The sequence below is a fragment of the Chionomys nivalis genome, chromosome 2 (genome assembly GCF_950005125.1).
Source record: "Chionomys nivalis chromosome 2, mChiNiv1.1, whole genome shotgun sequence".
Lineage (NCBI taxonomy): Eukaryota > Metazoa > Chordata > Mammalia > Rodentia > Cricetidae > Chionomys > Chionomys nivalis.
Window position 1 is genome coordinate 17,690,997 of NC_080087.1, and position 13,427 is coordinate 17,704,423.

Sequence of the window (13,427 nt, forward strand, 5' to 3'; positions counted from 1 at the left end):
AAAGCTACAGAGAAACCTTGTTTCAAAAAATAAAAAAATAAAAAAAAAAAAGAATTGAACCAGCAATGCATCAGGAAATTAAGATTTACCTACCCACCGGCAGGTGTTTGTTACCAGCCTGTGGCTGCTCAGGGTGAGGAAATGACACAGCAGACAGAATGGAAGCAGTCAGGTCTTGCTGGTTTACCCTCTAGAAGTTCAAGAATTTTTTGGTTTTGATTTTTATTCACTGTTAAGGAGTTTCTGAGATTTTTTTTTCAGGTGCCATTTGCATTTGTCCTCCAAGCTATAAACAGTTTAGGGTCAGAGTCAAGGCCTTTGTTCACTTTGTATCTTGAATGATGTCTTCAGCCATGCCATGTACTAAGATGAGAAAAGAGGCAAAAGGCCTTTACTGTCTGTAGGGTTGTAGGTGGCGCTGCACATATCCAGTCTCCATTTCAGCTCAGGAGGCTGAGTCAGCTGGAAGATCTGTTTAGCAAGGTCCTGTTTGCAAAGAAAAGAATGTGCATGTTTCAGCCTTGGTTGGGCCTCCTGAATCTGCCAGAACAGTCAGAATGTCTGTTTTCAGACTTGAGAGGCTGGACCCTGAGCATGTTTATACTGATGGGGCTTGTTTTAACAGATTCTGAAAAGGGAGACTTTGTCAAGCAAGGTAGCACCTCGTGGCTCAGAAGGCTGAGACAGGAGGATCAAATTTGAGGTCAGCCTTGGCTATATAGTGAGACCTACTTTCAAAAGAAAAATAAAAGTGCAAGCTGAGGCCATGATTAATCCCAGCACTTGGGAGCCTGAGGCAAACAGATCTCTGAGTTCAAGTATATATATAGCAGGTTTCTTCCCAGCCAAGGCTAAATAACAAGGCCTTGTCTCAGTAAAAAGAGAAAAACCATGCCACGGTGCACATGCCTGGTCGTTGGGTATTGAAGGACTTCATGAGTGGCTCATATTTGGATCCCAGTTTGGCTTCACTCCTGTGCTGCCTCTACCCAGACTGTAACAGATGGCAGTTTCTGCAGCAAGGGCCTTCTGCCAGAGCCTTGGGGTGCTCTGCCAGTTAACTTAGCCTCCAGCCTTCTTTCCTACCTCTGCAGAGGTGGAGCCGAAGGGTGCACATTTTGAATCAGAGTTTGTGTTTCCAGCATCTAGTCCCTATCATGAATTCACCCAGAGCCCAAGAGTTATCTCAATAGAATAAACAGCATTGCTTTCATGCTAAAAATTCCAGGGAGTATGGAATGTGTGCCAGGAAAAAGAGGAGACCCAAGTGATGCTCCAGTGTCCCGTATCACTAGGGAACTACACTGGCTTTGGCTGTACAGGGAGCTAAGGATGAAGGCTAAATCCAAGTTCCTTCTGTCCTAGTGTCAGACAGAAGCAGCGTTGCCATGCAGGCTGCTCATGCTGCAGGAGCGATGCTCTCAAAGAGGAAGCATGTAGATTGCAAGCTCCATCTGCTGGACCAGAGAAGCAAAACATGTATTGAAATAGAGTGGAGTGACCTAATGCAATAACTGTTTAGGAGGCTTTGGTCACCTATTTAGGAACGGTTCCCATCCCCAAACCTGAAGTATGTGCCAACATATGTAAATTTAACTAGCACTTTAAAATAAAGATATGCTGTAAAAGGTAGAAAAGACTTATGAAAATGAGAGCTGCTTACGTCAATAGGTCAAACCAAAAAAAAAAAAAAGCCTACTTCATGGATCCCTTTCCCCTTTCGAAATGGGCTTAAATAAATACCAAAACAAGATTTCAGAAAGAGTCTACTTATAAAACTTTTGAGGTGCTGGGTGGTGGTGACACACACCATTAATCTCGGCACTCAGAAAGCAGAGACAGGTGAATCTCTGAGTTCAAGGCCAGCCTGGTCTACAGAGCTAGTTCTAGAACAGCCAGAGCTACACAGAGAAACCCTGTCACCAAAAACAAAACAATAGAAAAAGAAAAACTTGTGAGGCATTTATTAATAGAAGCATTCCGCAGCTGCACATGCAGGAGTACAGGGAAGTTGCATTAACCTGAGCTAACTCTCCTGAGAGATGCTCTCCAGCATGGGAGAGGACAGCTTACAGCACAGACTCTGCTTAGTAGAGTCCGTGTGTCTAAAGATGTGTTCTTCATCTAGACACTGACCCGCTTTCTCCTGAGCAATGTAGCCACAGGCCCACCCTCTTCCTGGATTTTCTCCTTTTATGCCAGTCTCCATTTTCTGCATCTGCTGTTCCCACGGCAGCTCAAACCATGCTGCCAGCTGCAATCCCAGAAGTCATTTAGACACCCACCCTGCTGCTCTGATTCTTCCCCAGAAACTTCAGAAAACGCTCCAGGTCTCACTGAGAGGAGCCGGCCTGCTGTGTCCTGAAAGAACTCCTTTCAACCATCTTAACCTCTGCTCACATCACCCCGGACTCTTGGGAGCCCCTCATATCCAGAAGCACATGCCTGTCTGCTACCTGCTGCAAACTGCCATCCCCACCTTTGGCTCCCTTGACCCATTCTCGAATGTGACTGTGAAATCTAGCTTACCAGCTGTCTGCAAAAGGGAAGGCCACTTGGTTGTTCCCGGTCACTTGGCTTGCTTAGCCCTGAAATAATCACAGAGAAACTGTATTAATTACATCACTGCTTGGCCCATTAGCTCTAGCTTCTTATTGGCTAACTCCTACATCTTAATTTATCCCATTTCTAGTAATCTGTATATTGCCACCTGGTTGTGGTCTACCAGCTAAAGTTCCCAGCATCTGTATCAGGCAGCGGACCCATGGCATCTACCTGACTCCACCCTTCTTTTTTCCAGCATTCAGTTTAGTTTCCCCTGCCTACTTAAGTTCTGCCCTATCAGCAGGCCAAAGCAGTTCCTTTATTCATTAACCAATAAAAGCAACACATAGACAGAAGGACCTCCCACATCAAGGAGGGTGCTGTTTATCTCCACATTCTTCACTAGTTGCAGCTTATCTGACTTGGTTTCTTCTGGAGTTACAGACAGTTGTGAGTGCCGGTCCTCTGGAAGAGTAGCCACTGCTCGCTCTTAACTGCTGATCCATCCCTAGCCCCTGGCTCAGTGGGCTGTCCACTTCCATTGGGGCTATACTACACTACGCTTCTGAGCAGGTGTTTCCTTGGCTTGCCATTCCATCTTAGTGTGGAAGTTGACGCCATCCTCCACTGGTTCTTCTGCTGCTTATGAAGCAGGATAGAATGTATGATGGACGCAGGAAGAGGGAAGCCTGACTGAATCCATTTTTTGAGAAGTTGAGAGTCTAGAGTGGAAAGGATGAAGTTCTTACAGTGCCCCACCAGGGTTCATGCTGAGAACACCAGAGCATGGGGAGAGCCTGGCATGGACAAGTAGACAGAGCAACAAGTTCTAGTAAATTCTGAACAGGTCTGAACACTTTATCAACAGCCCTATAAAGCAAGCATTTTATAAATGTAGTGCATCTTCCCCAAAACTCTATATCTGAAATCTTTATTTGTTTGTTTGTTTCTGTGATATCAGTTCTGAAGCTGTTGGTTTTCAGACTTTGTGCCATATTTTTAATGACAAAAATATTTACATATGTAGTGATCCAAATGTATGGCAGAAAGCTGTGTGACATTTGTCCTTAGGAGTAATGTTTTGCACTATTCCTGCCGGTTTTAATTTGCAGTGCTGAGGATCACACTGTACATGCCAGGCATGCCCATCCTCACCTTACTTGTGTGAAAAGCTGGTTCGGGTGCTGGAGAGATGGCTCGGCAACTAATAGTGCTGCCTGCTATAGCAGAGGGCCCAGGTCCAACCCCAGTATCTACGCCAAGTGACTCATAGCTACCTATGACTACAGCCCCAGGCGATCATCCTACAGCCTCTGGCCTCCACAGGAACCTACACAAACATGGTGCGCAGAGAAACTCATGCAGGCATACACACATACACATAAATTAATCATAAATCTAAAAAACTGGTTTGAGCCAACTAAATTGATAGGAAAACATCCAAATGGGTTGCCGTGCCCTATGCTGTCCGAAAAGGCACTGAGTATTGCTTACCGTGTGTTAGACACACGCCGGGACTGTTTGAGTAGCACTCTGCTGTGTCCTGGATGTAAACCGGAGGGTATCCTCAGATGCACAGACCACTTTATTTCCTGCACACCAGTGAAAATACTGGAGCTTTTGTGGAGTGAAAGATCTCTCCTCATGCAAAGCTAGTGACAGTGGAATGACGTTGGCTACAGCCACAGACTCTTTGCCCTAGAAAACTGAAATGTCTTCCAGCCAGGCTTCCATGCTGTGCCCTTGTTCAGTCTGTTTGATCCCACACTGGTGCAGAGGCCTTCACTTTCGGTGTTGCCCTGCCCGCTTTTTTGGCTAGTGGAAACTTTTGTACCTTGAATGGAAATCTGCCTCCGTGTTTGACTAGTGGAAACTTTTGTACCTTGAATGGAAATCTGCCTCCGTGCAACTCATTCCTCTTCGTCCTCACTGAACTCCGTGAGCACCACTGAGATACGGAATCACGCCCCCAGGCGCTGTTTTGGCAGGGTAGGGTTCCCTAGTGGAATCCAGCTGCCAGGGCAGGCGCTTGAGCCCTTTGCTAACCCAAGTCTGTGCTCACCCCTTCACAGGACCTGATGCAGTGCACGGCCTTTGCAACGGCGGAGGAGTATCACCTGGGAAGTCTGTCGCAAGAGCTGGTCTCCTGCGGATATGTAGAGGTGACAAGCCTGCCTCGAGGTACTGCGGCCCTAACCCAGGGCCACATAAGCTATGTCTTAGAAAACAGCTCTCCGGCAGTGGCGTTTCCTTTCATTGGTTGGTAGTAGAAAGGTAGTCTCAGAGGTCCTTATTCAAATGATACGATTAAACACACCTGTAGAGAAGGTTTGGATTAAGATAAATGTGCTTTGCTTATCTTTATAGGGTGGATCGCTGTCATTTGAGATCAGGGGATGTGTGTGTTAGCTTCCTGCTGCTGTACTAAATACCTGCAGTAAATTTAAAGTTAATCAGGAAAGGTCGATGTTAGCTCCCATTTTGGAGAGTCCAGTCCATGGTCAGTTACCCCATGTTTGGGAGTCTGTGTTGAGGCAGCGTATCCTTGCAAAGAGTGTGTGGCAAGGGAAACTGCCCCACAGAGCGACGAGGATCCTTCTCAAGGGTGCACATCAATGACCTGTCTTCCTTCCAGTAGGCCTCACCTCTTAAAAGATGCAGTACCTCCCAGTATGGTGAGCTAGGCCCAGTTCTCTAACATACGGGCCAAGCCACTGCTCCATACGCTGCTTCACTGTCACATTAGAAAAGCTATTTCAGCCAGTAGTGGTGGCACAAGCGTTTAATCCCAGCACTCGGAAGGCAGATGCAGGCAGATCTCTGTGAGTTCGAGGCCAGCCTGCTCTACAGAGTGAGTTCCAGGAGAGCCAGGGCTGTTACACAGAAAAACCCTGTCTCAACAAAAAAGAACAAAACTCTGTCCAGAACCTCTGAGATGAAAAATTGGTCAGGGGTAGCCATGTCTGCCACTAATGTGACCTGCGTCTCTTCATTTCCTTTGCCATACTCTGGGAACTGGCAGGTATGCTCCAAAAGGTCGTTTAGGGGTTTTGTCACTGTCAAAAGTCTACCAGGAATGCTGATGTTAGAAACCAAGTAAGAGAATGTGTTCCTCTAATGGCAGCACTCAAGAGGCTGAGGAGGACCACAAGTGGGAAGCCATCCTGGGTTATGGCTACCTGTGGTCTTAAACACATAGAAATTTAAAAAGGAGAAATTGTACATGACTGTACAAATTAGTAACAATGTTTTAATTGGGATATTCTGTTTGTAATTTACATTATAGAAGATATGCAAGGGCTTCAGAGCCGGTTCAGAGCTTACGAGCACTGACTGCGCTTCCGAGGTCTTGTGTTTAATTCCCAGCAATCACATGGTGACTCACAATCATCTATAATGAGATCTGGTGCCCTCTTCTGGCCTACAGGGAAACATGCAGGCCGAATACTGTATTTATAATAAATCTAATTAAACAAAAAAAGAAGATATACATACAGGAACTCTTACTACACTAATATGTAAAACAAATACCGATGAATATTGGTATATTCAACAGTATTGAAAGGATTTAAAATGTTATGGTTAAAGTAATTATAGTGGTGGATTTCATGGTTGGCCTTAAAATTGTCTAAGTTTTTAAAATACCGCTTTTCTTTTCTCTGTTTATTTTCTATCGTCCAAACTTTACATAATTTAATTTAAAATTCATGGGGTGGGGGATATGAATCAGTTGTTAGGTGTTTGCACGCACACAGCCCTGGCTTTGACCACCAGCATCGGTAAAAGCAAGCGTGCTGGTCCACACCTGTAATCCCAGCAGGTCTGGGGCCGAGGGATCAGAAAGATGTTCAAGGTCATCATTAATTACAACGGAGTTGGAGGCCTACTGAAGAACGTGAGACCTTATCTACATAAGTATAAGAATTTTAAGAGGCATTTAAAAAAATAACATATTAACTATATATGTATTATTTTAAATTAATTTCGTACAAAGACATTTAATTCCTGATAGCTATATTGAACCTAAAGCTGTAATATTTATTAACTGGACTACTGGTTACTGAGTCAGAAATTGGTGTGAATGAGCAGTTGTAGGTAACACTGCTAATGTTACAGGTTGTAGAATGTTCTAGGAACAAAATTTCTTACTTTCCAATTTCATCTTCTTTTTTTTTTATTTTTTAATTTTATTTTGGTTTTTCGAGACAGGGTTTCTCAGTAGCTTCGGAGCCAGACCTGAAACTCACTCTGTAGACCAGGCTGAACTCGAACTCACAGAGCTCCGCCTGCCTCTGCAGGTGTTGGCATTAAAGGCATGTACCAACACCTGGCTTCAATTTCATTTTCTAAGATTTTCGTTTTGTTTTCTTTTTTTAAGTATTATTTATAGGGGCATTTTGCTTGTATGTATGTCTGTGCACTATGTGCTTGCCTGGTACCCTACAGAGTCCCCAGAGGGTGTTGGATCCCCTGAAACTGAGGTTACAAGTGGTTGTGAGCCACTACATAGATGTTCAGAATGGAAACTGGACCCACTGGAAGAATAGCTGTGCTCTTAACCTCTGATCCATCCTCTAAGATTTATTTTTATTTATATATGTGTCTCTGTGTGCATGCACATGTGTGTGCCAGTAGAGGGTGTATGATCACCTGGAGCTGGAGTTACAAGTGGTTGTGAGCCATCAAACATGAGTTTTAGGAACAGAACTCAGATCCTCTGCAAGAAGAGCAAACACTCATAACCACTGGGCAGTCTCCCCAGCCCCTATTTTGGTTTTGGTGGGGTTTTTTTGTTTTTTGTTTTGTTTGGGGTTTTTATTTTTTAGTTTTGTTTTGGCTTGGTTTTGGTTTTTCAAGACAGGGTTTCTCTGTGTATACTTGGCTGTCCTGGTACTAGCTCTGTAGACCAGGCAGGCCTGGAATTCAGATTCCTGCCTGCCTCGCCTCCCAAGGCTGGGATTGAAGGCATGCACCGCGCATTTTCACATGTTAAAACCCTTCTTCAGTGGGAAGTTGATAGTGCTGTGGAACATCCGGGGTTGTGAAGTGATCCTCAGAACAGATTACAGCGTGGACAGGCCACTCTCTGCAGTTTATTTCACCTCTCGACACAGCTTTGACTGACACTTTAAATCACAGATGCAGCAAATATTTTGGTGATGGGTGTGGAGAACGCTGCAAAAGAAGGTGATCCCGGAACAATATTCTTGTTCAGGTAAGACAGGATCAAAATGGCTTTGGGAAGATGGTTGCACTCAGATGATTGGAGTCTCCAGGGTGGGTATGCCTCTCGTGGGATCTTCCTGTGCCAGTGCATTTGGGGTTTGAGTTTGTCATCTGATGTGACTTCATCTTGGACAAATGTCAGGGTTATGAATCTCCTGGTAGGTCATCTTTTTAAAAATATGTTGATTTTATTTTATGTGCATGAATTTTTTGCCTACATATGTATCTGTGTACCATGTGCATGCCTGCCTGAGGAGACCAGAAGAGGGTATTGGTACCCCCGGTACTGGAGTCACGAATGGTTGTAAGTTATTGAATGTGGGTCCTCTGAAAGAGCAGTTACTTCTTTAATCCACTGAACACTTTCTCCAGCCCCTGGTAGATCAGCTTATAAGATGAAAATTTTTAGTGCAAGTAAATCATCGTTGCCTGCTGTCTTTCACTTAATATACAAATAGTGCAGAGCAGCCTTGTCACTGTCCTTATGAGGCTCCATGCCTACTGCCTCCCCTCCCCTTCTGTCAGGTTTCAGGGGAGGTTTAGCCTGCCGTGGCCATTCCAGATGCCTAAGAGAGGGACCCTGGTTCACACATTCTTGTCCTTTTAAAGAGTGGAATGACAGGACAACAGCAGTAGCAGCCATGTGTCCCATTTAGCAACCAAGAAAAGAGAGGGTCAGATGCATTTTGGGGAATAACCCATAATCTGAGGACCAGTAAGTGGCAGAACAGAAAGATAGACATCCAAAAGAATATAAACTGTTAGGCTAATATGGTGATTCACACCCATATTCCCAGCAGCCTGGAGGCTAAGGCAGGAGGATCACTGTGACTTTGAGGCTAGCCTGGGCTGCAGGGTGAAACAATAAAAAGGCTAAACTTTAAGTCACACATGGTGGCTCCTGTCTGTAGTTCCAGATTCAAGCAAGCCAGTCTTCCTAATCAACCAAATCATTGTCTTCACTTACATTCTCGTGTGTTCTAGAGCAGTGGCTCTCAACCTGTGGGTCACGACCCCCTCAGATCAACCCTTTCACGGGGTCACCTAAGACCATCAGAAAACAGTTGTTTATGATTCATGACAGTAGCAGAATTAGTTATGGAGTAGAAATGAAGATAATTTTATGGTTGGGGGGTCATCATAACCTGAGGGACTGCACTAAAGGGTCACAGCATTAGGAAGGCTGAGACCACTGCTCTAGAGGATGCCGAAACATGGCTTTCAATATGTCTCTGAAGAATGTTTTCTCGGGGGCTAGAGACATGGCTCAGCAGTTAAAAACACTTGCTGTTCTTGCAGAGGACCCAGGTTCAGTTCTTAGCACTGAGGAACAACATGTGTAACTGCAGTTCCAGGGAACCTGGCACTCTTGTCTGACCTCGCTGGGACCCAGGCACTCACAGTGCATGCATACAGGGAGGCATAGTAAAGCAATAAATCTAAAAATAATGTATTCTCTCTTTGCCGAGGTTGACTCTCCTGTTCTTTGAATCAGGGAAGGAGTTACTGTGTTCTGGAACGTAAAAGATAAAACTGTAAGTATGGTAAAGGATAGGCATGTAGAATTTGGTTTGTTTTTTTGTTTGTTTTGATTTCTCTGTATAACAGCTTTAATTGTCCTAGAACTTGCTTCGTAGACCAGGCTGGCCCCAAACTCACAGAGATTTGCCTCTACCTCCTGAGTGCTGAGATTAAAGGCATGCACCATTACCGCCCAGGTTAATTCTAATTATCTAAGAATAATTTGTCACTTGTATTCAGCACAGCGACATTCTGTAATCCACATCTGCTTTTCTGTGCGTCACACAGTATTTAGTCTATCCCTTTCATCTTCTAAAATATAATAATTTTCAGTTGTCTACATATGATACAGTTGAATTAAGAGTTGAGCCAATATACTTGGTGCTTAGTAAAGTACGCCATAAGTCATGTACATGCCCGTCATCCCAGAACTCAAGTGGAGGCAGGAGGATTGTGAGATAGCGGCCAGTACCTGAGCTACAAAACCTGCCTCCAAAAAGAATACAGAAAAGAAAATTCTGGGCGTGGCAGCACATGCTTATAATCATAGCACTTGGGAAGTAGAGGCTGCAGGATAGGCTACAATGTGAGGCCAGTCTCTTGGTTACAGGAGAGAACCATGTCTTTTAAAGAGAGAGAGAGCATGCGCGCCTGCCCCAGATCATAGTCTTTGCTCATCTGCTCACCTGAAATCCTACTCCTCAGGGAACCATGAGTAATCCCAGTGCCTATCCTTCTGTGTGTTTTTGGGTTCACTGAGAGGAAGAAGATACCCACAACATAGGGGAGGAAAGGTGTGACCACAAAGTAAATGTACCAAAGTGGCCGCCTGACATTGCAGAGGAAGAAAAGGCCAGTAACAGGCCTCGCGTTTATGAGCACTCATGAATATTTGTACTCATGAATCTTTAGATACGAAAAGGAAAAGCTGTTTGGAGAGCAATTTGGAATACTTAGCAGAATTCAAGGCATGTGTGTCTGTCTCCCCTATCCACTTCTCCCCTTCTTTGCAGGGTTGGCAATAGCATCCTAGGCCTCTGCCATAAAGCCTTAGCTCCTAGCAGTTCTTCAAGAAATACCTCAGAGCAGGAAGATAGTGCAACAGGCTGATGCCTGAGACAGTGGAAACTAGAAGTCGCTCCCAAGGACGGGTACTCAGGGTGTAGAGGTAAACTGCACGTTCTCCTTTAAGAAGAATAGCAGTGAAGATGTCCATAAGTAGAGTAGAACCCCACTCACATGAAAAACAAAACAAAGGACACACGTGGGACCTGCCCTTAGCCCTGCAGACACACACAGGACATTCACTAGGTTTAATCATGGCTAGCTCACGATCAGGACTAGGAAGCACTTTCTACACCACTATGTTGCTTTAGCTCATTAAAAATTTATCTTTTGTGTGTGATTGCATCATGTGAGTGCTGGGTGCCCAAGGGAGTCAGAAGAGGGCATCAGATTCCCTGGAACAGGATTAGCAGACCGTTGTGAGCTACCATATGGAGGCTCAGACCTGAACCCAGGTCTTCTGCAGCAAATGCTTTTAACTGCTGAGCCATCTCTCATTTTTACAAGTAATTTGCCTATACAGTTGTTTTAGACACCTAACAAATACAAACTATAATGTTAGTAGTGATTTTCTTTGGATGCTGAATAATGGCACATTTGTTTGTTTGTTTGTTTCTGATGCTCATCGCTATGTACTTTCCAAATGTCAAAGTAAGTGAACACGTCACTTGGTTAGTTTACTGTCACGGTGAGCTTGCCTTTTCCTTAAATACCGAGACTCAGAAAACATGCAGCAAAAGTAGCAAACGTCTTCTCGAGCAGATAAACCCATGTGGCTTGTACGGAGTCGGTGTAACGCCAGGTGACCCTCTCCTAGGTGAAGCACGTGATGCGAGTCCTGGAGAGACACGAGGCCCAGCCCTACGAGGTGGCTCTGGTCCACTGGGAGAACGAAGAGCTGAACTACGTGAAAATGGAGTAAGCATTTCTCAGCGCATGCGTGAAGAGGACGGGCGATCACTGTGAATAAATATGTGGAGATTCTTAAGTTACTGATCATAGCCAGCGCCCACACCAAAGAACAGGAGCTGCATTTAGATTGTCATGTTATCAACCTCAATTAATGACAGCATGCGATGAGTTTATCAGGTTATTCCAGGAAGGATTTACTTTTAAGTATTTTTTTTTTTCAGTTGAGTTTGAATATGACAGAAATGTATTGAGGTGATCCAGGAAAATCACTTTGAGAGGTGCGAGGGCCTGCCAGGCATTCTTAGGTGAGGAAGTGTGGAAGTCACTGTACTTTCAGACCCTCCCAGCTCCTCCATGCTGTGGCTACAGGCCCAGACCACCAGCTCTAGCTCTTTTGTTCTGTAGAATTAATAATCTAGTATATCTTTCTATTGAGTCTTTGTTTTTCCTGCTCCTGCAGAGGACCAGGTTCAGTTACCAGCACCACATGGTGGCTCAATGACAATTTATTGGCTAGGTATGGTAGCTCAAACCTGTAATTCCAGCACTTAGGAACCAAGACAGGAGAATCGCCAAGAGTCTGAGCTAGCCTAGGCTACAGTGTGACACTGTGTCTCCAAAATATAGTAAAAATGTTCATGGTACACAGGCTTTATCTGATTGTTTTAGTAGGTTAGTTTGTAGGAATGGAATTACTCAGTTCAAAGTAGTTTATAAGATCTCAACAGTTGTCGAGTGGCTTCTAGAAAGACAGGTTTTCAGAAGTGCACAGCTTTTAAGATTCAAACGATGCTGCTCCTCTTTTCATAGGGGACAGTCTAAACTGCACAGGGGAGAAATCAAGTTAAACTCAGAGCTGGACTTAGATGACTCCATTCTAGAAAAATTTGCTTTCTCCAATGCTCTTTGCCTCTCAGGTAAGTTAGTCTACTTTGTGCAGATGGCCTATTACACAGCTTCATTAAACATCTGCAATGATAGCCGGGCGGTGGTGGTGCATGTCTTTAATCCCAGCACTTGGGAGGGAGAGGCAGGCAAAGCTGAGGTCGAGGCCAGCCTGGTCTACAGAGTGAATTCCAGGACAGGCAGGCTTTGCAAAGAAACCCTGTAATGAAAATCCAGAGCGGAGGGGGAGATTGGGTAGTGATTTCGGATTGTTTTCATAACATTCAATACAGCCTTAATATTCATTTTTCTCTTTAAAAAATGTATAAAATCTGCCATCCACTAGTTGTTCATTTTTTGTTAATTGTATTAAAACCTTCATTTCTTCAAAATGTATTTCCTATTGCTGGCACTGCCTTTGTTCTCTCTTCTCTGTGACTGTTAGACTCAGCAGCCTCTAATCTGAGAGAGCAGGACACAGCACTGAGATCATGGCCCCGTTAAGCCGCAGGTGCTCCTCCATAAGTGTTTATCATGCGCTGCATCAGGCTGCAGGGCCAGTGCATACCCTGTGGGGAGCCTCTGAGCTTCTGGTGATTTGTTCACAGCCCTGAGGAGTATAGGAAAAGCCGTGGAGTCTCACCCCTGCCTCTTCTATAGAGCTTCCCATAGGGGCTAGGTGTGACCCACAGCTCTGCATTTCTGAGATGTGAGCAAAAGTCTGGAATAGGAGATACTCCTGTGTTCCGCCAACACAGTCAGAACATTGAAGTTCACCTCCCCCTTTCTTTACTTTATCGCTGTCTTTTATCCTCCTTAGTTTTGAAGTTTTAGTACTTTTGCTTTTTCTGTTCTTTTGTAATTATTAAAAATTCCATTGTTGGACAAGACCAGCACATACCTTTCATCTGAGCAGTCAGGTGGCAAAGGCAGGTTCATCTCTGTGAATTCAAGGCCATCCTGGTCTACACAGAATGTTCTAGGCTAGCTGGGGCTACATAGTGAGACCCTGTCTCAAAAATAATTAATTGAGCCAGGTGGTGATGGCACATGCTTCTAATTCCTGCACTCAGGAGGCAGAGTTAGGCAGATCTCTGTGAGTTCTAGAAAGTGCAAACATGGTTTTTGTATCGCAAGCCAGCCTCCAAGCCCTCGGTGCTAGGGTTATAGGTGGGCGTCGCCATGGCCATCTGTACATTTGTTTCTTAGACACTTACTGGAGTGGCAACAGAGGCACCATGACATTATGCGTTCCGTGTAGATGTGACGGTGGT

The 13,427-nt window shown here is 44.6% G+C and overlaps 1 protein-coding gene across 1 annotated transcript in view; it reads left to right on the forward strand.

The window, feature by feature from the left end:
- Rmnd1 (required for meiotic nuclear division 1 homolog) overlaps positions 1-13,427 on the forward strand; it is a 31,731-nt gene that overhangs the window by 7,077 nt on the left and 11,227 nt on the right. The window contains exons 3-7 of the mRNA XM_057761537.1: positions 4,617-4,725; positions 7,684-7,759; positions 9,266-9,305; positions 11,174-11,274; positions 12,079-12,185. Of these exons, the coding sequence (XP_057617520.1) occupies positions 4,617-4,725; positions 7,684-7,759; positions 9,266-9,305; positions 11,174-11,274; positions 12,079-12,185 (433 nt within the window). The remainder of the gene's footprint in view (positions 1-4,616; positions 4,726-7,683; positions 7,760-9,265; positions 9,306-11,173; positions 11,275-12,078; positions 12,186-13,427) is intronic.